We start from the raw sequence: 23,991 nt of genomic DNA, 5'->3' as shown, positions 1-23,991 counted from the left end.
CAGGCTCACTGGCCGCGCCCCCCACCCACTGGTCATTCCAGCAGGTTGTTCCGGAAGGTTGTTCCACCGTCTGGTCTAATTAGCATTTTAACTCTTTATTATATAGGATTATTAAGTCTTTTTTTTTTTAATTCTTTTTTAAGCCCTAGCCGGTTTGGCTCAGTGGATAGAGTGTCGGCCTGTGGACTGAAGGGTCTCTGGTTCGATTCTGGTCAAGGGCATGTACCTTGGTTGCAAACACATCCCTGGTAGGAGGTGTGCAGGAGGCAGCTGATTGGTGTTCCTCTCTCATCGATATTTCTAACTCTCTATCCCTCTCCCTTCCTCTCTGTAAAAAATCAACAAAATATACTTTTTTAAAAAATTCTTTTTTAAGAATGCTTTTGACATATGCATTAAGTTTTATAATTTTATTACTTAAAATTATTTAGACATTTACACCTACCTTACTAATTTCATTGATCACCTTCATTTCATCTGTGCCATATGTCCCCATTCATTGGATTCATCTCATTGTCTTCTAGTACTTTTTTGAAAAAGGGCAAATAGGTACTATAGTTTTATGTGTCATTGCATGTCTGATAATGCTTTAATTCAGTGGAGTATAAAGTTCTTTGGTCACGGTGATTTTTCCCTCACAATTTTTTAGTCACGGATAAGTATCATCATTTTAGTGCTTGTTGCTCGAGAGAAGTCCAAATCAACTTTTATATTTATTTTTTAGGTAGCTTTGGTCCCTACTTCCACCCCTATAGTAATGCTTATAGCTTCTTGTTTTCTGTCCTTGGAATTCAAAATTTTCATGAGATATGTTTAAAAATATTTTTATTTTTTAATTTTTATTTTTATAATACTAGAAGATCCAATTCAGTATATAGAGTAGATATTTTCAACTCTGGGAATTTTACCTCTGTGATTTTTTTAAATTTCTTTTCCTACTACTTGGTTTCTCACTCTTTTTGTATCCTTTGGGAATCTTTGTGTCAGTTCCTGAGATCTCTCCTCTGTGCTTTCTTTTTTGTTCAATATGTTTATTTCTTTATTCTTTTCCCTTGGAATTAGTGTTCTTTAAATACACTTCCTGTGTGATTCTGAGGCACAGCAAGTTTGAGAAGCCCTTCTGTGTGAAGTACCAGCAGTGTCACATGGAAGAACCAAGTTACAGTTTGTGCTGCTTGCTTTCGGACTGCCTGGTTCAACAGTGGCAGGAAATATTACTAGATGTATTCAGAGTACCATTTTTATATCTTTTAAATGCAATAAATTTTCATTTAGAATGTTTCATAAAATTTGTATGTACACACAGGCAGTACTTTTTATGGACTGATGGCATGATTAAAAATTTTCCTTCATAAAAACCAACCTATATTATTTTTTAAATTTCTCTAATATGATTCCAGAGAAAATGAACTTTTAAAAAATGTTTATAGCAGAGATTTGGGGAAATATAACAATATTGAGAAAAATATTAGTAATCCCACTTCTCAGAGATAACCATTGTTCACTTACAGGCATATTTTATTTGTTTCATTTCATTTATTTTTTTACCATTAAACTTAAGGTTTCAGAGGTAACTGATACTGTTTCTGTCTTAATTTATATTTTTCAAATACTTTTCTGAAGATAATGGAAGTAAATGGACAAAACTTTGAGAATATTACATTTGTGAAGGCCCTTGAAATTTTGAGGAATAATACTCATCTTGCACTTACTGTAAAGACCAACATTTTTGGTGAGTTTTGTTTTAAAAACTGTCTGAGCTTTTTTTGTAATAGAAAAAGAATCATTATAATGTAAAGGAGAATAGTAAAATATAAACATGTTTCTAGCTATTTGAACATTTTTAGGATCCTTGGTGTTGGGATATGTAGTATTTTATTTGTATTTTTAGAGAGACTGAAAGGGAGGGAGGGGGGAGAGAGTCAGAGAGAGAGACATCTATTGGTTGCCTCCCACACATGCCCCAACTGGGGCAGGGAGCAAACCGCAACTCAAGTATATGCCCTTGACTGGAATCGAACCCACAACCCTTCCATGCAGTGGTGGAAGCTGTAACCACTGAGCGCACCAGCCAGGGCTAGAAAGTACATTTTAAAATGTGTACAGCCCTTACTGGTTTGGCTCAGTGGATAGAGCGTTGGCCTGCGGACTGAATGGTCCCAGGTTCGATTCCGGTCAAGAGCATGTACCTTGGTTGCGGACACATCCCCAGTGGGGAGTGTGCAGGAGGCAGCTGATTGATGTTTCTCTCTCATCGATGTTTCTAACTCTCTATGCCTCTCCCTTCCTTTCTGTAAAAAATCAATAAAATATATTTAAAAATTAAAAATAAAATAAAACATGTGTACAACTATATTCAGTCAGTCATTTATAAAATGTCTACTGAGAATCTTTACTTTACTTTACTTTGTAGGACTTAGAATGACCCAATGAAACTTAGAAATCAGAATTAGGTTTCCCCACCCTCCACCCCCTGCTAATGTGCAAATCATTCTACTTCTAATGTTTTAGCTAGGTTTTTGAAATAATAATACGAATGCCAGATTAGATGTTTCATGGAAGTAATTTGAGTAAAACATTGAATTAAGCAGTAAATTATAAATTTATAATAACATCATACTCTACTTTTATGTAAAAACGTTGATTATTGTGCCTGAAGTGTGTTTTGATCCTGTTTATATTTGATTGAACCAAGGACTAAGCCTGTACTTTTAACTTAATCTATTTGTTGTTGTTTTTTTAGACATTTAGGAATGACTTTTTGTAGTTTGGTTTTATTAAATGCCATTGAGTTTTCCCTGAAATTCTGAGAGGGGAAACAGTATAACAATTGGAAACTATCAAAGAAAATTTGAGTCTTTACAAAGTAGGAAAAAGTTTCTCCTAGGTCCTTTAGGTTGCAGTTTGAGAAATAAGAGTTGAATTTAAAAGCTATGCGTATGGAAAAGGAAGTGTGTCTGTTTTTTTCCTCTTTGGCTCCTCTTTGTACTGCACTTAGTCATAATGAAAAATGAAACATGTTGTTTTTCCTCATTTCACTTGAGTTCCTTTTACTGAATTACCTCATGTGAAGTCATGGTAAGTAACTATCTATTTGCAATTCCTGATATTGTATTCATTAAGCAACAAATAAGTAAGCCTTGACAGATTTTGGATTTCTTGGAGTTTGGAACTAGTTTCTAGAAACATCAACTTTTGGATTAAACCGAAAGGATTCTGATTTTGAAAAATATGAAAGCAGAGCTTGCTCTATTGCCAAGACCAAATTATTTAGTCTCTTCAAGCTTCAGTTTCTCCAACTCTGTATTTTATAGGGTTCTTATACTTTTAACATTTTGTACCTGGCACATAATAATTACTAACTGATATCAAATATTATGTATAAAGATATAAAAATAGTATAACATACTGGTTAACACATGGACCTTGGGAGACAGTAAAATAGATCTAAAGGCTGCAATACTACTAATAGAGATGTCCCATGGAAAAAAGTGACACTGCTTTTAGACTTCTCTCTATTCCAGTTTTTATGCCAGTACTCACAGCCATCCGAAATCCTCCTTCCTCTAGTAGACTCCCTCTGCCTGATCCACATTTCATGTTTAGACTCAGCAAATGTCCCCAGAGAAGAAAACAGCTGGTATTCTCAGCTGACATTCTTCCTGCTCTGGAATTTTAGTTCATCTGTTCCTTTTGGCTTTCAAAACTTTCTAACATCTTTTAAAATCCCACCACTCAGATAATTTATTAGCATTTAAATTTTTTTTCAATTTATTTTTATTGATTTCAGAGAAGAAGGGAGAGGGAGAAAGAGATAGAAACATCAATGATGAGAGAGAATCATTGATCGGCTACTTCCTACACACCCCACATTGGGGATCGAGCCCGAAACTGGGCATGTGCCCTGACCAGGAGTCGAACCACAGCCTCCTGGTTCATAGGTCTATGCTCAACCACTAAGCCACACCGGCTGGGAAGCATTTTAATTTTTTAATAAAAGTAATACACGGATATGTTTTGAAAATTAAAACACTAAAGAAAGATGCATCATGGAACTATACTGTGAACAGTATTCTTTACCTTTCTACATCAGTTCATACAGATTTACTCTTGTATAATTGTTAATGGCATAGAATCCCACTGCATTATCATTGCAATCTATTGAGTTGATGTCAACTCAAATATATGTTTTAGGTTATTACCAGTTTTTGCTATTTACAATTATGTAATAAAAATTCTTTGTACTTATCTTTTATACTTATATGACACACCTATCAATTTCTCAAAGTGGAATCAGTTTCCAAAAGTTTACCCCAGTCTGTATATTACACTTTATTCATCAGTGTATAAGCATGCCTCAGCAGTGGGCATAATCAACTTTAGTTATTGTTGTATTCTTTAATAATGAGAGTGGTTGAGCACTTTTTCATGTGTGTTATAAAGTCTTTTAAATTTTTATTGATTTTTAGAGAGAGAGAGAGAGGAAAGGGGGAAAGAGAGAAACATCAATGTGAAAACAACACATTACCGGCTGCCTCATGTTCCCTGACCTGTAATTGAACTAGCAAAAAAACAACAACAATATACATATGGGCGCACGCGCGCGCGCGCGCGCGCACACACACACACACACACACACACACACACACACACACACACACATGATGCCCAACCAACTGAACCACATCGGCCAGAGCTATAAAAAGTATTTTATTTGTCAATTTTTATGCTGAGCTACTCATCTTTTGATACGTTTGAATGCCCTATCATTTTGTCTTAAGGGTTGTAAATATTTTCCCCAATTAGAAGTTACTTTGTACACTGTGGAGTCGCCTTACATACACACTACAGCCAGGAATATCCGCTGCCCATTCAGAGATTTACTGTCCTCTTAACATTTCCTTTACCACAGGGACTTTGAACTAGAGGTTTCCTCTACCTAGAGTTATTCCTCCTTCCTCTCCCGTTGCCTAATTAAAAATCTACTCACTTTATTGACCTCTTCATACACAGTGACTTATTTAAGGAAAATTTTCCCTTTCTTGCTATCTCTATTAGTTCCTCTCGTTATGTTCTCTCTGTCCCTTATGTCCTCTCTGTATTGTAGACTGTATGTTCCCCAATAGGAAGGCTCTGCAGACATCTAGTATAGTGCCTGACATATATTTACAGGTCGGCAAATATTTTTGAATGGATGAATATCTTCATTTTAGCTCAAAAAAAGCATTTTTACCTTTACCACGTGGCTTAAAATAAAGTGAATATAAAAATAGAAACTGAAAGGCAGTTATTGTATCTTAATCAAGCAGAGAGAGTATATTTGAAAGGTGACTCCTAAATATTTCCATTGTTTTGAAGGCAGAAATGTGCTTTTCATAAGCTTACAATATACTTTGGTAATGTGAAATCATTCTGGTTGAAACTTTCAAAATGGTCCAGTGTTACAACTAAAAACCAAATTATTTATGGTGGTAAGGTGTTAGTTCTTAAGGCTTTGTCCATTTGAATCTTACTTATTAGTCCTTGATGATGTGGAAAACTGATTTATCCCCAAAATAATTGAAAGTATCACAGTTCTCTGTGGTTGAGGTTTCAGTGGGTACATTTATACAGTTTACAGCTTGTCTTCTGTGGAGGTACAGAGTAGTATTGCTTAAAGCTATAACTGTTAACCTTAATTCCACATCTCGTGGGGCTGAAGACCCGAATATTTAAAAATATGCAGCCACCATCTCATTCAGACACCCCCCCCCCCCCCAGGCACCATAAGTTTTTAGGAAAGTTTACTTCTACTTTAGCATTTATCTTTTTAGTGTGTGTTTTTTTTCTTCTAGCAGTTGATCTGTCTTATTTAAGAACACACATTTTAAACAACAACCACCACCAAAAAAACTTTTTTCATGATATTACTTAATGAAAAAAAGGTGATAGATTTTTCTAACTGGAAAATGAGTCACTTAATAGCTTCTAGATATATAGCCTCTTACAGATATTTCTTTCTTTTGCCTGATCCCAGGGAGATAAAAGTGAAAAAGTGAATCTTGGCAAAGAGATTGCTAGACAGGCAAGTCCCCCAATGCATTTGTATTCTCCTTAAGGATGAAGTAACACACCAGACTTAGGGTCGATAGAAAGTTATCTAAGGACAATTGATTGTTTTTTCACTTCATACCACTATAGTGAATGTTTATTAGTTGCTTTATTTTATTGAGTTACATAAGTCTCATGAGTGTGACATTGAGGAAGTTGTCATATGTTACCAAATGTAGTACTATTTATTTCTGGTAAAAACAGGTCAAGCAAAGCTCTTCCCATTTTTTTAATGGCTAACTTTTGCAAAACTGAGCCTAATATAGTACTTATATCTCATCTCATCTTATCATTAGAAGTAACATAAATAATAGAATCTAAATATCTGTTTTAATAAAATCTGAGTTGATGAGCAATTATATAGCTTATTTCCTAAATAGGAACCCCTGAACTTCTCAAACATGCTGGCTAGCTGTCTACCTCCTTTCCATTTTCCTCACTTTTTATTTTTAATCACTCTTAGACAACATCAGCAGTATAGTCAGGTATAAAAACTGCAACGAGAAGTGGATATAACTGATAAGGGAAGGATATAAATTTCATGAATAAATAAGGCTGTGAAAGGTCAAGTGATTAAAAAAAAGTGACTGTTTATTCTCAAAATTTGCTGTTGATATAAAAGCTTTCTAACCTGAAGAAATGACAAGTTTATTTATTTATTCCCACAGTGTTCAAAGAGTTACTTAGTAGGACTGAACAAGAGAAATCTGGTGTTCCTCACATTCCCAAAATTGCTGAAAAAAAAAGTAATCGCCATTCAATCCAGGATGTACCAGGAGATATTGAGCAGGCACCACAGGAGAAAGGAAATAAGAAAGTAAAAGCAAATACTGTTTCAGGTGGAAGAAACAAAATCAGGAAAATTTTGGATAAAACACGATTTAGTATCTTGCCTCCCAAACTATTTAGGTATGTAATGCCATTCTCAGTCATGTGGGCATTTTCTTGTTGACTATAAATTTTTTATTTGGGGGAAGTGAAATTTGGGTCAGTTTTGTTTTTTATACAACTAATGCATCATAAAATCTATAAGCGATCCATAAATAAAAAATAAATTCTGAATGTCTCCCCATCTTTTCATTGAGGTTACCAGTTTTAGATTATATAGTCTTCTATTAGCCTTCTTTTGAATTTTAGAAACAACTGCCATTTTGTAAAATCTTTTTGGGGGGCGGGGCAGAGAAGGGAGTATATTTTTGGTATATATTCAGTCCTTTTACCTACAAATTTGGACTCCTTAAATCTTGGGACACATTCACTAATTGTAGTTTTTGTTTTTTAAATTAACTTTCTCTTATTGCATTATTTATTCCCTCTTTAATTCTAAAGTTGACCTTATTAATCAAATCTATTTCTATTTCCAAAATGAGATGTCACTAAAACTGAGTAAAAGTTCAAGATTTTCTATGTAAATTAAGGTCTATAAAATACTGATGAAATCAATCCACTGAAGTGTCATGACTGGAAATGAGTCTGGTATATATTATGTCATGTATATTCTACATTATCTATTTCTTTAAGCAATCACAAAAGTTCTAATCAAATACAGTATTTAAGCAGAGTAGGCCGGCACAGTCAGGGAAAAAAAAGAAAGAATATTCAAACAAAACATGCTCAAAGAAAATACTTATTTGGCTTCTGGTTCCTGGCAATATGACAAATAATTATCAAGCTGAACATTCTCTAAGGAATTCATATCAGAAACCCTTTCACACATTTATTATACATTAGGCACAATGTCCAAAGATAGAAATACGGAATGATAAGTAGAACAAGTTTCTTGTCCTTCAGGAGTTGATTATCTAAAAGAGAAAGCAGGCCAATGGTGCATTAGAGGATGGTAAGTGCTTTGATAATGTACAAAAGCGGGAACAAGCCTGGTAGGTTTGAATAGATTGTGTGTGTGTGTGTGTGTGTGTGTGTGTGTGTGTGTGCGCGCGCGCGCGCGCACTCACACACACACACACCCCTAAAGGTAAAGCAGAAGAGATCAGTAAGTGCTAGGTTATGAAGGATTTTTAATATTATGCCACAGATAAGGACTTTATTATGTCATACTAGGGAACCAGATAATAGGGAGCCAGAGAAGACATATGATGTTATAAGATTTGTGCTTTTAGGAACTTCTCTGTTGGCGTGTTTGTAGTTTGGGGTTGAAGGTGCAGCAAAATTAGCAGTAATAGCGAGGAGACTAATTAGGAGGCAACTTTGAAATAGGTAAATGTCAGCTCTCATCTTTTACGTCAAGATCTCAAAAGATTTCCTGATTGGGAAATGTTCTTGAAATGTTATTTCTAGTCTGGGAAACAAATTTGCTCTTCATTTAATTTGGGGCTCACGGAGGATTGAAACATCCTGAGCTCTGTTCTTGATGTCACTCATGTCTAGAACGTTTATTACTCATTCCTTTTGGAATAACTGCTCTCCTTGAGGCGGGTGGTCTATAAAAGTCATAACTTTAAAATAGCAAAGTTCTTATAATATGAGCATACTGTAGCAGCACAGCAAATACTGTAAGAAAAGTCTTGTTCTAACAAATGAGCATTGAGTAAGGAGAATGTAAGAGGGCCAGCTCACACTGAAGAGATTGGGGACTATTTGGCATGAGCAGAAGTCACTGTATGAAGGCACTGAGGGAAAGGAAAAAGGATGGAGGACTAGAGGCAGAAAAGAGTGTACGAGGGGAGTTCCTCAGGAGGTAATGCCCTGAGTTCCATTTCCAGAAACCCTGGTGGGTTGGGTCTGGAAAACGTATCTTCCTTAAGTGATTCCCATTTTCAGCAGTGACACAGTTGTGATATGTGTCATCAAAAACTAGAGTACACTGATTGTTACTGACTTTAGCTTGTTAACTTCACATTCCAACCAGCTATATTCCGGTTTCAGATAGCTAAATCAACATCTCCACAGTGTCTCCTTCAGGTTACTCCACTTGGATTCCTTGTCAGACAGTTGGTCCTGTCCAGAAATGTCCAAGCTTAGAAAAAGTCCCTGAGTCAAATAGCCTACAAGAGTTATTTTTACTTTTGGTTTACAGGACAAGTATATAAGAAATGCTATTGTGTTTTATTGGTCTAATTGTGTTGTGACTGTATTTCCAATAATAACCCTTCCTCCCTCATTAGCCTAGGTGGGTTGGGATTCAGATTGGGATTTAAGTACTTAGGATCATTTGGTATGGACCAAATATGCTCAAGGACGTTTTGACAGGACCAGATTTCAAGACCTTTTGGACCTAATGTCTCTATGGATGTTTTGGACAGGACCAAATGTGTGCCAATCTTTGACTTCTATCTTTGGTTACAGCAGAGACATGGAAATGTCCAAGGAGCAATTAATTAAATATTTTCAAGCATTATTTCTTTATATTGGTACAAAAAAAAAGATCTAGTAGAAGTTTTACTTAAACTCAGAAGGGATTTTTTTTTTCATTTATTAACAAATATTTATTGAGTCTCTCGCTTTGTGCCAGTAGGAGGCTGCTGGCTATGAATACAAACATGAATAAAATGCTGCCCTTCAAGAGTTAATTTTAAACTGGCTGTCTCTTCTAAACATGTTTTGGTTAAGTAAAATGCTATTTCAGCCATATAAATACCAAGAAATAGATTATTTTAATAGAAATTATAAATGTTTTCTATTGGAATCCATTTTGCAGAGAGAACTGATTTGTTATTTTACTTTCCAGAGTGGCCATTTTTCATTTTTGAGAATGTATGTCATATTTCTTGATACTTGATCATTAAAAATGAATCTAGACAACGCTTTTTATTATACAAGCAAAAGAATCACTAGATAGAAAACTTCTATAGAAAAGTAGAGTACATGAAACAGATGTTCTGCATCAATAATAATCAAGGACATAAAATTTAAACAGGAAACTGTTTAATTAAAGATTGACAAAAAATAGTTAAGGTCAGAATTGGTAACATCCTATATAATAAAGAGGTAATATGCCAATTGACCCTCACGCCATCACAAGATTGTGGCATGCATAGTGGAGGCTGGATTCCCGTAACACAAGATGACTGTGCCCACAGTGGAGGCAGGGTTCCTGTAACGAGCTGTAACAAGCAATCAGCAGGGACCTGAGGCTGCGTGGTGCCGGGCTGGGGCAGGGGACCTGAGGCTGCGCCCGCCCACCCACAGGGCTTGATGGATGACCTCAAGGCACCCTCCCACACCCAGTGGGGCTTGACAGGGGTGGGGCTGGCCGGGTCTGGATCTTGCCCAATGCGGGTGCATCCAGCCAGGTCTGGGTCTCGCATGATTTCAAGGCACACGAGGGTGGACGGGAACTTGACTCTGTGTCCTGTGGTGCACCCCAAACTCTGACAGGAGGAAGATTTTCATATATATTTTACTAATTTTCTTTCATCTCTGACACTTTTATTATAGAGAAAGGGCTAATAGCAATAATAAAATATTTCCTCTAATTAATTCCCTTTTAAAGTGCACGAATTTCGTGCACCAGGCCACTAGTCCTATATAATAAAAGCCTAATATGCAAATCGACCAAATGGTGAAATGACTGGTTTCTATGATGCACACTGACCACCAGGGGCAGATGCTTAACGCAGGAGCTGCCCGCAGGCCCCAGGCCAGCCAAGGTGGGTACCAGCGGGGACCCTCCAATCACTCTGTCGGTTGCCCCACAGAGGGAGGCAACCGGCAGCGGGGGTCAGGGCTGGTGAGCAGGCGGCACCAGGCTGGCCAAGACAGGTGCCAGCGGGGCCCCCCAATTTCCCCGCCAGTTGCCCCACAGATCGACCCTGATTGCTGGCCAGGCCTAGAGACCCTACCCATTCATTAATTTCGTGCACTAGGCCTCTAATAGAGTAGATAATAAGCTTAGACTGCTGTGGAAATATAAAATGATGCAACCTTTCTATAAAGCATTTGGGCAGGTTTTTTATGAAGAACTTTAAGAAAGTTCATAACTTTGATTCAATAATTCCATTTCTAGTAATTAGATTCAGGTTAATTTATGGATGTTCTCAGGAATATTATCTACTAGAGGCCTGTTGCACGAAGAGATTCGTGCACTAAGCCTTCCTTCCCCCGGCTGCCAGCACCAGTTTTCCTCTGGCACCTGGGACCCAGACCTTCCCTCTGGCCGCTGCCTTCAGTCTTCGCTTCGGGCGGAGCACTGCTCCTGTAGCTCCCTCCGCCCTCTGCCCCTGGCCCTCCCCCTCATAGCAGGCGTCCTGCTCCGCCCGGCCACTCCATGCCTACATGCGTGCTGCACAGAGGCCCGGAGCAGCAGGGGGACGGGGCTGCCGCCATCTTTGTTGGGTTAATTTGCATACTCCTGATTGGCTGTTGGGTGTAGCAAAGTGATGGTCAATTTGCATGTTTCTCTTTTATTAGTGTAGATAATAAAGCAATCTACCTAATAAAAGAGTAACATGCTAATTGACCGTACCTTCGTGATGCCCACCCACCAATCAGGAGTGAGTATGCAAATTAACACAACAAATATGGCTGGTTAATTTGCATACACAGGTGCCAAGTGTTCCACACCACCCCAGCTGCTCTCGGCCTCTGGGCAGTGTGGGAAGGCAGAAAGGCGGCTCTGGGCCAGAGCGAAGGCAGTACAGGCAGCCAGGGGAAGGCCCATTCTTGCACGAATCTTCATGCATCAGGCCTCTAGTTGTTTAAATAATTGTGCTATATACGCTGAGTGGCCAGATTATTATGATCTCTGAACACATAATATGGCCACTCAGTGTATATCCTATGTAATAAAATACTAATATGCAAATTGTCCCCTCGACCAGGAGTTCGACCAGCAGGCAGGCTGGCCAACCGCCCATGTCCCCTCCCCCTGGCCAGGCTGGCTGGACCCCACCCATGCACAAATTCATCCACCGGGCCTCTAATATATATACACTGAGTGGCCAGATTATTATGCGTTCAGAGATCATAATAATCTGGCCACTCACTGTATACTGCAAAACTGACTGGAAGACATATTGATTATGGTTTTTACTAAGGTGCGGTTTTTATTAGTAATTTTTTCTTCCTTGCTTGCTTGTTTTCTGTATTTTTTGAGTTTTCTACTTTGAATATTTTTTTTAATGAAAAATAATTAATGAGTTTAATTCTCCAATTTCTGAACATCTATGTTCCAGGACTCTGGAAGGGGCACTTGGTCTCTGCCTTTTGCAGCATACTTCTCTAAGAGTAGAGAATAAGTTGTCATAGAGATACTCTGAGAAAGAATGTCTACATCTGTGAGATGAGCAAAAGAAAGTGAATGCGAGGAAGGAACAAATAAGAACAGATAATTCTCAAAATCCCTAGCCATGACATAATTTTAAAATGCAAGAATGCTCCTGAAAATTAGAAGTTAAAAAAAAGTTACTGATTTTGAATAACATCTGTAAATTAAGACATAGCAATGTGATTTTTATTGACCTGAGATTATTTCACAATTCAGGAACTCTGATCTCCTATGTATTTAATCACTCAGCTTTTGTTTTCTTTAATCACAGATTGTCTAAGTAACATCTTTATATTATTCATTGTAACAGTCCAAAAATAGACTGCCTTATTTTCTTATCAGAAATAATTGTTCCTCCTCATTTCTTGTCAGCATGTTTTTTTCTTTTAATATTGGGATTATTTTTTATTTCCATATTGATATTTACACTGCCTTTTTAGTTTCATAATATAAAACTAAAATATACTTTAAATAAATTTAGTGTCAGGGAATTATTAAGGAATTTTTCAAAACTGTCTTGTTTCTGTTACTGCATCACCTCAGGAGACTGTTTTGGTAAGAAATGGCATAATTACTTGCAAATAGGCTTTATTCAGCTTCCAAACAAGCATGGATATTTTGCCAACTAGATACTATTTCATTCATGTCATAGCATGAGTTGTACTTAACATGACTATAGTTTTCATTTATACATGCTCACACCTTAATTAACATGGATTTGTAACCAGCTTTAAATTATTATAACTACAGTGTTAAATCTATTGCTTAATTAAAAACAGAAGTAATGTTAAATAAGATCAGTAAGAGAGTTAAGAACTTGGAATATTTTGTACATTTCTCTTAGTCTCTAAATTTCAACATATTGCAGCTAATACAACCTATTTTAATAGGAAATAGTAACATTTTAACATTGTTAAAGCTGTTTTTAACAACTTTTAAGAGATTAGTAGGACCGGCTAATCTCTCTTAACAGTTTGCTTCCTTGGATTCAGTTATCTGACCCTCTGTGTCCAAAAATTGGCAGGTTTGTTTTCAGAAATTTATAAAAGACCATTATATTTTTTTAAAGTCTCTTATTTACTACATAATTAAAATTGTTGCCAAATTACTTATTAAGCTGTAGATACTATATCTGTGAAAGGCCCCTGCCTCCTTTTTATCTCTTAATCTTAAAACATTTAGTTCTGATCTTCAGGAAAATACACCTAATTGTAAGGAGCCACTTTAGCACAAGCTCAAATTACTTATTAAATAAGATATTTCCTTTGCTTTTTCTGTTAAATTAGACTGCCTTCTTTACTCAGGGAAACATTTTCTATTTCTGTAGTGCCTTTACCTGTCATACCCACCCTGACCCCTGCTATATTTCAGTGTGAATTGCTTAAAATCCTTTCTTATTTCTACTGTTCGATTTTAATTTTGGTAAAAATACTTCACCATCTTCTTAAAAATAGGAACCCTATTTTTCTCTGTGCCAGATGTTCATCTACGTTGCCTAATTTAATCCTTAAACTAATCCTGGGAGATAGTGCTATTCCCATTTTTAGATGAAGAAATCAAGGACTAGAAACAAAAGTCCCTGAGGTCACACAGCTAATAACCCAGGTCTGTCTGACATAGCTTGCTCTTGAAATGCTTACCTTGGCTGTCTTCTATGTCTTGATGCTTTTTCCTGACTTCTCTGCTCGCTCTCTTGTCCTGGCTCTTTCTTCTTTGTCTGGCTATTAACACTTCTTTAGTTGTTTATTTAACAGTCCTCTACATTTCATCTTGCATAGTTTCCTAATCTGCCTAAATTCATTTTTTTACTCCTAATAATATTCTAGATGAATCCCATATTACTCATTTTTCATTAATCCATCCCATGCTAATAGGTAAGTATTCTGTGATACCTGTGTTTGTATGTGTAGCAAGGTCTAGGTAGAATGCTACATTTAATAAAATTTAGATGAAAATTAATATTAACCTAAAGCATTGGTTTTAACATAAGCATAACCCTTAGAAATAAGTGGTATATTGATCATTGATGCAGATGGAAACTTTTTCTTTTTATGGTCATTCTATGTTTGGATAGGACTGTTTTACTTTTCCTGTGTTTTATAGGACTTTCGCGGTTATCTAAAAGTTAAGTGACAGTTACGTTTCTTTGTTTTTATTTTTCTCTTAGAGTTGTTATGTGACACTTTAAATATTTTAAATGAAAAGTATTTTATTTGCTTAAATATGGCCATTTAGTTGATACTTGTTTTTTAAACCTTTAAAGAGAATTAAGTTTCGATGACTTGCTTTCTATTCTGGTTTTGATGTTCTCATTTAGGAAACAGACAAATAATTAGTCTTGAGAGATCACCAAAGAAATAATGTGCCCTTCGAATAAACATTAAAGACTATAAAGTTCTTTTTTTCCATTTTTGTCTCTGGTCCTCCTTGTCCTTCTTCTTTCCGTTTGTCACATATTTTCATTGTTGTTCATTGCTCTTCTCTGTGCCATCTTCCTATTATCTTTTCTCTGTTGATGATTTGGACAGTGAGACTGTTCATATGTTTAAAGACCTTTCTTGTTTTGTCACTTGAACCTGGCCCCACATTGTTTTTTACAACTTCCCCTTTCTTTGGTTTGGGTTTAGACCCAACTCCATCCTTTGCCTAGGTTTCGAAGCTTTTCTGTTAAGGGAGAGAACCTTGCTGTCGTGTTGGCTGTGCATTGTTGGATACATATATTGGTATCCATTGAAACAGGCAAATCTCAAAGGCTTCTTAAACACTCAGGTTCAATTTCTCTCCCCAAACCATTTGAAACTAACAGACTATTTCTATGAGGTGGTAGAATTACTTAGATGTATAAGTTAAGTTTTATTTGAGTGTCATTGCTAAAAAGCATTTTATTGCCATTTTCATTATTACAGTTGCCCTTTTTTAAAAAAAAAATAATCTAATTGTTAAATTCACCACTTTGAATTGGTTCTATATGCCTTAGTGCACGGAGAACAGTAATGTTTACTATTGGAACCCTCAAATACTTTAAAGTGATATATGACATTCTTTTGAAGTGACGGAGGCCTGAGCCAATCACAAGACGACAGCATTGTGGGAACGAGACACTGTAGACACAGTCTGGCTATAATGCCCATTCCTGGAACACTGTCATCCAGCAGCCCGGATCTCCTTCAGCCTACTACCAGCATGTTGGATTTTTCCAATCCTTCAGGTGATTTTTTTTGTGTGATTTTTTTTTTTACAGCAATATTGTACCAAATGGACAAATAGATGGTTAGGCCTTGTGCAACAAATGCTAGGTTTACTTGCAGACTTATTTTCCTACCTCTAGATTATGACTTAATTAAAAAAGCTAAAAAGAAGATTTTATCTTTTTGTCTAAGCTGAAGTGATACTTCCTTCAATATGGGTATCTTTTGATAACCCCAATCCAAACAGTGGAGTGAGAGCAGAGATACTTCTGAGCCAAAAACAAACATGTTATCCAGGGTGTGGATATGGTCACTTTAATCTAAGTGGCATGACTTAGATTATATCATTCTCTTTGATATATAGAAATGGGTTCATAATGTTCTACAAACACTGATTTTTCCCCCATCCTCTGAAGCTAAGTTTTTGTCATGTATTGTAAAAGTACTATAGCATCTTTTTTATTGGTGCTCAAACTTTCAGTGTCTGGCATCAAGTTAATGGTTCTGCGTGTGTTGATACACAAAGGCAAAAACTGTCATTTAACTATATAATTTAAAATTTCATTATGAGGAAGAAACACTTTGACTTTGAAAAATTATTCTTATATTCATCACTTGCAAAGATTTGAGATGGCTTTCAATAAAAGACACATACAGGTAAGAACTGAAATATATAACTGGGTCCAAGAAGAGGAGGGAAAAACATACCTCTAAAAAGATCGGCATTGTGTGATTCAGCTTCAGTTTCAGTACTGAAATTCCTAGCAGCTAGTGTACAGAGGGAGGAAACTCAAATCACATAAGTCTCAGTCTTAGAAAGGAGGAAATACAAGAGTAATAGTAAAGCTTATACTTTATAGTAACTTAAATAAAAACTGTAGGACATAACATAAAAATGCAGTTAGTGAAACTCATTCTACACACTGTTTCTTCCTTTTTATTTTACTTGCCTCTTTACCACCAGAGAGGTTACTAAACTCACTAATCTGTCTTTGGCACATCCTGCTCTCTACGTGACTACCACTGTGTTTTCTCTAGAACAAAGATTTTATAATGAGTTGTTACTTACCCTACATGTTTCTAGTGACTTCTGTATTAAGATTCAGTCATGAGATAGAAACCACTTGAGATATTTGAACAAAGTTAATATAAGGAGTTGTTACCATGGTATAAAGTAAACTATTTATCTGAAAAGGTAACTGGTATACCTTTTGATCAAAGTTAATATAAGGAGTTGTTGATATTTGATCAAAGTTAATATAAGGAGTTGTTACCATGGTATAAAGTAAACTATTTATCTGAAAAGGTAAGCAAGCCTGTCAGGGTCCAATTTTCACAGCATGATTATAAACCCTTTTCTTAGCTTCCTGTGCCTCCATTCTGTCCACTGACACCGCATCCATCTTTCCTGAGTACGACATGTGCCTTCAGAACTCTCTTTGCTCATGCTGTTCACAACGTGTGGTGGTCTCTCCTGCATATCCTGCCAACTTTTTCTTCTTCCTCAATACTCATCAGGGAAGCCCAGGTCCCTTTGCAATAGTTAGTCCCTCCTTTTCCAGAAATCTCTAGCATGAAATTTTTTGTTGACTCTCAATTGCTTGTCATAAGAATTTTTTTTTTTTTAGTCTGTGTGTTTGTGTGTTCCAGAGTAGTAGTACTTATTCTGCATTCACAAGTAAAATATTCTCACATTATCAAAACACAAATACAGTATTCATCCATGCATACCTCAGAGATATTGCAAGTTTGATTTCAGACCACCATAATAAAGCAAACATCACAGTAAAGGGAGTCATAATCTTTTTGCTATTGGAGGATCTTGCCTTCAGTTTGTAAAAACCCATAATCTGTGAAGGTCAGTAAAGTGAAGTGCAATAAAATGAGGTCTGCCTGTATTTTCATAAGACAAGTTTTTAGGGACATATGATTTATAGATTGAATGATCCTATGGCTGTATTTTTGCCACCGGAATATGTTGAAGTGGGATTAAGATGGTGAAGGGTGGGTTGTAAGGAAAGGAGAGAGAAGAGAGGGACGTTGGGGATTTGGCTGGGTGAAAAAGGGTGGAAGAGATTGGAGTTTTAAAATTTAAAAACTGTAAGCCTCATGGTGCTAAAATTCAGAATTCCTAAAAGGAGTTGCTACTAAATTTTATTTCAGATTGATTGCATACTTTTCTCATTGAAAACATAGTGAAAGGATTGAAGATGCTTTTTTAAAATTCATTTAGGAAAGATCTGTCTGCAAAGCTTAGTCCGCAGCAATATAAATGACCACATATAAAATAGGTATTTAACTTATAAATTATATTTTTAAACTCCAAAATGTGCATCTTTATGAAAGGCTTTTTATGGTGCTATTTATATTTATGTTGAATAAAATGTTCATTATCAATTAATTTTAAATTCAGCTTGAATTATATACGACAGCACTGAATTTTATATATTGCAGTACATATATGACATCAGCCAAGTTTAATTAATTTGATCTATCTTTATCTAAGCCATGTTTATGCTCCATGTTTAAAGTTACTAGAAAGTGGGTAAAAAGCTACAGGACTGTTGAATAGTTTGCTTTTGATTGCTGATCTTTTTGTGGTTTTGCTTTGTTTTTGCTGCCTACAGCTGTTGGTTTTTACTGTAAGTATTTTGGAGATTCTATGCTTTCTATTGCTTATGTTTATATGTAGTATTTTATTTTTTTAAAAAATCAAATGAGAAAGAACTAAATGAAGCAGAAAGAAGAACTTTTCCATCCACTTATAAGATTGCCACTGTAAACTGGCATGTATTCTTTTTTTATTTTATTTATTTCTTTTTTTTGCACGTGAATTCCGTTGTTTTTTTTTATTTCAAGAGAAGCGATTTTAACCTTTTGCACTCGGATGTCGAGTGTGACTCGACATGGTTAGCATTAGAATAAATCGAGAAAAAAGCAAGCGAGTGCAAAAGGTTAAATATAATGTTACATGCAATAAACCTTAATATTTCAAGAAAAACGATCTTAAATATAATAATATTACATGCAATAAACACCAATTACTCCAGAAAAATTATCTTACATATAATATTACATGCAATAAACATTAATACTTCAATAATAAAAGGATTTTAAGTATAACAATATTACCAAAACTGTACTAATATAGTATAATATCACAAAAGTTCTAGGAAATATTAAAATCTGCAAATAACAGGATTACTCCTATTATATTCTAGAATATTTTTCCCCCTCTGGCTCTATTTTTGTTCATCAGTTTATGTTGTTCATTATATTCCACAAATGAGTGATATTGTATGATATTTATCCTTCTCCGACTTGCTTATTTCACTTAGCATGATGCTTTTAAAGTCTATTTTGTCGGATATGAGTATTGCTACTCCAGTTTTATTTTGTTTTTTTCTTTTCTATTTGCATGGAAAAATTTTTTCCATCCCTTCACTTTCATCCTGTGTGTGTCTTTTGTTTTGAGGTGGGTTTCTTGTAGCCAGCATATGGTTGGGTCATGTTTTTTTATCCATTCAGCTATCCTACACCTTTTGATTGAAGCATTTAATCCGTTTACATTTAGGGTTATTATTGAGAGGTACTTATTTATAGCCATTTTAATTCTGTATGGCTAGGTTTCTCTCTCTGTTTCTTCTTCTCAGCAATCCCTAACAGAAATCTTTTTTAGCATTTCTTATAATGCTGGCTTGGTGGTGATGAACTCCTTTAGCCTGTTTTTTTTTAGTCTGGGAAGCTCTTTATTTGACCGTCTATTTTGAATGATAACCTTGCTGGATATAGTAATCTTAGTCTCAGATCCTTGCTTTCCATTACCTTGAGTACTTCATGCCATTCCCTTCTGGCCTGTTGAGTTTCTGATGAGAAATCAGGTGTCAGCCTTATGGGAACTCCTTTGTAGGTACCAGTTTTCTTTTGCTGCCTTTAAGATTCTCTCTTTGTCTTTAATTGTTGGGATTTTAATTATGATGTGTCTGGGCGTGGGCCTGTTTGGGGTTCTCTGTGCCTCCTGAACTTGGGTGAGTTTTCCCTTTACCAGGTTAGTGAAGTTTTCTACCATTATTTCCTCAAACACCTTCTCTATTCCTTTCTCCCTTTCTGCCTCTTCTGGCAGACCTACTATCCTAATATTGATACATTTCACATTGTCCCACAGCTCCCTTAAGCTGTTCTCCTGATTTTTAATTGTTTTTTTCTTTTTGGTTCTCTAATTGAGTGATGTTTTCAACTCTGTCTTCTAATTCACTGATTCGATCCTTAGCTTCCCCTAATCTGCTGTGTATTCCTTCCAATGTGTTCTTTATTTGTGTTATCTCATTCTTTATCTCAGACTGTTCTTTTTTCATAGCTACTATATCTTTTTTCATACTGTTGAGCATTTTTAACATCATTACTCTGAACTCTGTTTCAGATAAATTTCTTATCTCTGCTTCATTTATCTCTTCTTCTGGAGCATTCGCTAGTTCTTTCATTTGGGGGGTGTTTCTTTGTTTCCTCATTTTGGTTGTCTGGATTTGTGACTGTTTTAGGTAGATCCTCTATACCTCTCAAAGGTATGACTAATTGGATCAGGCAAAGACTCAAAGCCTCCAGAGACTGCCTCTGTCTACAGACTAATAGGATTCCAAGTTGAATTGCCCCCATGCAATCGTCCTCAGGTGTGGCTAGACTTTTTTCAACAGGGTAGGGCAGTTGCTTCTGCCTGGAGGCTAATTGTTACTTTTAATCTTTGAAGTGGCCTCAGGGCAAGATGTTTTTTAATAGGGTGTGTCGACTGTTTCCCCAAAGGCAAGACAGATGTCTATGTGGGAAAGATGTCCTCTGGTGTGTGAGGGAATGACTCAGCCCAGGAAACTTGGGGTGTCTGCCTTCTGAGTTCTATCCCCTGAGTCCCCAGTCCTGGGTTCTGCTCTCACAGCTCCAGTCCACTTCACTCTCCCTCTGCCAGAGCACAAGGTGGGTGGCTCCATAGGGAATTTCTGTGCATTGGCCCTTTAAGAGAGTGTCTGAACTTTCTGCTGCCACTTCCTGGCAGACAAGCACTCCACTGCTTTTCACAGCCAGATGTTATGTGGGTACCCTCCTCAGTTTGGTGCTCTCTGCTGGGGACCCCAGCTTCGGGATTAGATTCCAGAGTTCTCAGTGGCATCCTCCACCCCCACCCCCACCCCCAGCTGAGATATCTCTCCGGGACTTCAGTTGCCGTCTATGGGTGCCCGGCCAGCCCTTTCGAGCCTCCACCTCTCCTACTAGTCTCTGTGTGGTCTCCACCTTCAGGCCTTGGGTATCAGGTTTCTCTCCTGTGAGTTTTCCATTGATTTTCAGAAAGCCTTTCCGTATTTCAGTTGTAATTTCAGTTTGTGTCTGGGAGCATGTCTGTGCAGCATCCTCCTACTCTGCCACCATTTTTAATTTCTCTCAGCAGTTTTGAGGAATGCTGGTCCTGCACTTTGAAGAATGTCCTGGTGAGGACACGTGGTGGCCCCTCAGGCACCGTGCCTTTAGAATGATTGAGCTGCGTCACCACATCAGGAATCTTCCTCATCTCCTCAATTCTAGGGCATAGCCATAGTTCCACATGGAAAAGAAGAGCTAGGTTGCAAGTTCGATCCGGGGCCCGGGGCACCTACAAGAGGCAACCAATTGCTGTTTCTTTCTCACATTGATGTTTTTCTTTCTCTTTCTCCCTGCCCCCACTCTGGCATGTATTCTTTTAGTCACTTTCTCTGACCATATATGTTTTTATATTCATAGCATTAGAGTATACATGCTATTCTGAACCATGAAGTGTTTTTTGGGGGGGATTTTTTACCTAATACAAGAAGAGGCCTAAAATAATTCAGAGTGTGGCTAAAAGGATTTTGAAACTTAGGAATTTTTTTTTCTGAGTTTGTATATGGAACTTCTGCTTCTTTTTCATTTAATAGCACAGACCTTTTTAAAAAACTTCTTTAATATTTAGTAAACTTCAAAATCCATTCTACATCGCAAATTTGTTATTTTAACGGATTTGTTGTTATAAATGAACATATAATTAGTTTTTTAAAAATCAAACTGTAGAGAAAGGATGCAATATAAACGTCTTCACTCCCCAGAATTAGCAGTTCTTCATTTAGTTGCATATCCTTCCCGAGATTTCAGTGCATGTAAAATGGTGTATCATTTCCTTCACCCCAAATGATATGCTGCACTATTCCTCCACTTAGCCCATTTCACTTAACAATATAACTTGAATACCTTTCTGTGTCAGAATGCAGAAAACAGCTAATAGTATTCCATTTAACCAGTCTTTTAGTGGACATTTAATTTAGAGTGTCGCCTAAACTTCAGTGTTTATATATCTTTACATGTTTTACATTTGCATTATTATTATATTTTGAATTTTGTTTAAAAACTCTTGTGGAGATTTGTTTTGTTTCTTGACTTGCAAACTTAGTATTTACTGTCTGGCTCTTTTATACAAGTTTGCCACTCCTTAATCATTGATACCTTTTACCACCGCTTTGTGTTTTCTTTGTTACACTTTTCACTATATGGCGAGTCTTATTTACTTAATTGTCTTGAACCACCACTTACTCTCTTGAATACAAGCAAATCCCTGAGAGAAGAGGCTTTGTCCTTCTCATTTATTACTGTGTCTTTATCACCTGAACATTCTTGGCACATACTAGGAACTCCATAAATATTAATTCAGCAATAACCATTTAAAGCGGAAAGAAGATTAAGTCTTTTTCTTTTTCTTTTTATGATCATCTTAAATATGGAAAAAGTTCTCTGGTTTTAATGTAACCTCGGTGTCAATGTATGCATTCTTCATATATCTCATTTTCTTTTATTTTACTTAGGCAAGATTATAGTTAGCACTCTACAAATTTTGCCTTGGGGTTAAAAGTATAGATATCTGAGAATCCTTTTCTAACATTTATTTACCTATCAAGAATTTTATGAATAAAGTGGGAATTATAAGACTAATAAATGTTGTACTTCTCAATGATTCTTTTAAAATGTCTATTTTGCCCTTACAGGATTATATTTTTAAGTGTAGTCTAGCTCCAAACCTAAAATTTGAACTGATTAACTCATTTTTGGTTGATTCAACTTGATTCTAGCCTCATATTTACCGTCCATATAATCAGTTAATATTTGAAGGTCTGCCACATTCCAAGTATTATGTTTGGCATGTATGATTTTCTCCCAGTAATAAACATGCTTGTAAAGAATATATATGTATTACACATGTAGCAGTTCTAAAATAGAAAAAGAGATTTACACTGACACTGATATTAGTGCAGAGAATTCTTTTCTCTGTCTCTGAAATGTTTTCCAAGTTGGTATTTTCATTGGTAAATTCATCAGGGTTTGTCTTAATCCTTTGAATAATCCCATTTGCGGGGTCTATTCTGGAGGTGCCCATTTATGATGCCCAAATCCCTCATACATGACTATACAACAGTTTGTTGCATTGGGTGGGGGGCGGGAGGAGGTGGCTTTAACAGAGTATGATTTTTTTTACACTGTTTAGCAGATACACAACTCTCTGTTCCTTCCCAGATGTGGTTATAGTATGTTCACAAGAGAAGAGAAAATGAAATGTGTGCCTATCATTAGGGGTTTGGATAATTAAAATATAAAAAAGGCATCAAGATGTTTATAAATAAATAAAAAGAATTGTGGCTCCCAAGATGTATGTATAGTATGACCCTAATTTTTATCTTTTTGTTTTTCTGTGAACATGTATTAGTATTTTGTCACCTGAAAAGATAGATCTGTTTATTAATCAAATGCAGCAGTGATTTCTGTTTATCTGAAATAGAAATGTATATTTCACTGTTGAGAAGGATCATTGTGTTCCAGATTGCTTTTTGAACAGGTAAAAGTAATATCCTGAAAATAACGGCACATTTTTTAATTTATATAGATATTCCTGATCAAGTTATAAGAGTTTTCAAAGCAGATCAACAAAGTTGCTACATTATCATCAGTAAAGACTCTACAGCTAAAGAAGTTGTTTGTCATGCTGTTCATGAATTTGGTTTGACTGGTGCATCCGACACATATTCTCTCTGTGAAGTTTCTGTTACTCCTGAGGGTGTCATAAAACAGAGAAGACTTCCGGACCAATTTTCCAAATTAGCTGATAGAATTCAGCTCAATGGAAGGTGAATGTGCTTATTATTAGTGAATGTACTTATTTCTAGATGTGTTTTTGAAGATTCCATGTCAAAACCGATATTTTAAATAGAAACATCATGTCTTAGGGCCACTGAGTTCTCCCTAAAATTGAAATAGGATTTCTTACTTTTGGCCCCAGCTTTTCTTATCTCCATAATTTTAGAAATGTACTCAAAATGGCTATCCAAACATGGGAAAAGTAAAGGGAAGACAGGTTGTTAAATATTTTAGCTCTCTTTCTAAAATAAAGTTTTAGAATCACTGATATAGTTCAGTCTCTGTTTTATACAGAGAAGAAACTAAATG

The 23,991-nt window shown here is 36.2% G+C and overlaps 1 protein-coding gene across 5 annotated transcripts in view; it reads left to right on the top strand.

The window, feature by feature from the left end:
• Window positions 1-23,991, top strand: part of RAPGEF6 (Rap guanine nucleotide exchange factor 6) — a 181,531-nt gene that overhangs the window by 110,724 nt on the left and 46,816 nt on the right. For all 5 annotated transcript variants that reach the window (XM_079773202.1, XM_079773200.1, XM_079773198.1 and 2 more), the window contains exons 15-18: window positions 1,624-1,732; window positions 6,759-6,999; window positions 15,367-15,524; window positions 23,432-23,672. In XM_079773202.1, the coding sequence (XP_079629328.1) occupies window positions 1,624-1,732; window positions 6,759-6,999; window positions 15,367-15,524; window positions 23,432-23,672 (749 nt within the window). The remainder of the gene's footprint in view (window positions 1-1,623; window positions 1,733-6,758; window positions 7,000-15,366; window positions 15,525-23,431; window positions 23,673-23,991) is intronic.

This window comes from Cnephaeus nilssonii (assembly GCF_951640355.1).
Source record: "Cnephaeus nilssonii genome assembly, chromosome: 5".
In the NCBI taxonomy this organism is placed as follows: Eukaryota; Metazoa; Chordata; class Mammalia; order Chiroptera; family Vespertilionidae; genus Cnephaeus; species Cnephaeus nilssonii.
Note: the sequence above shows the minus strand (reverse complement) of the source record. Positions and strands in the feature narration are given on the sequence as shown.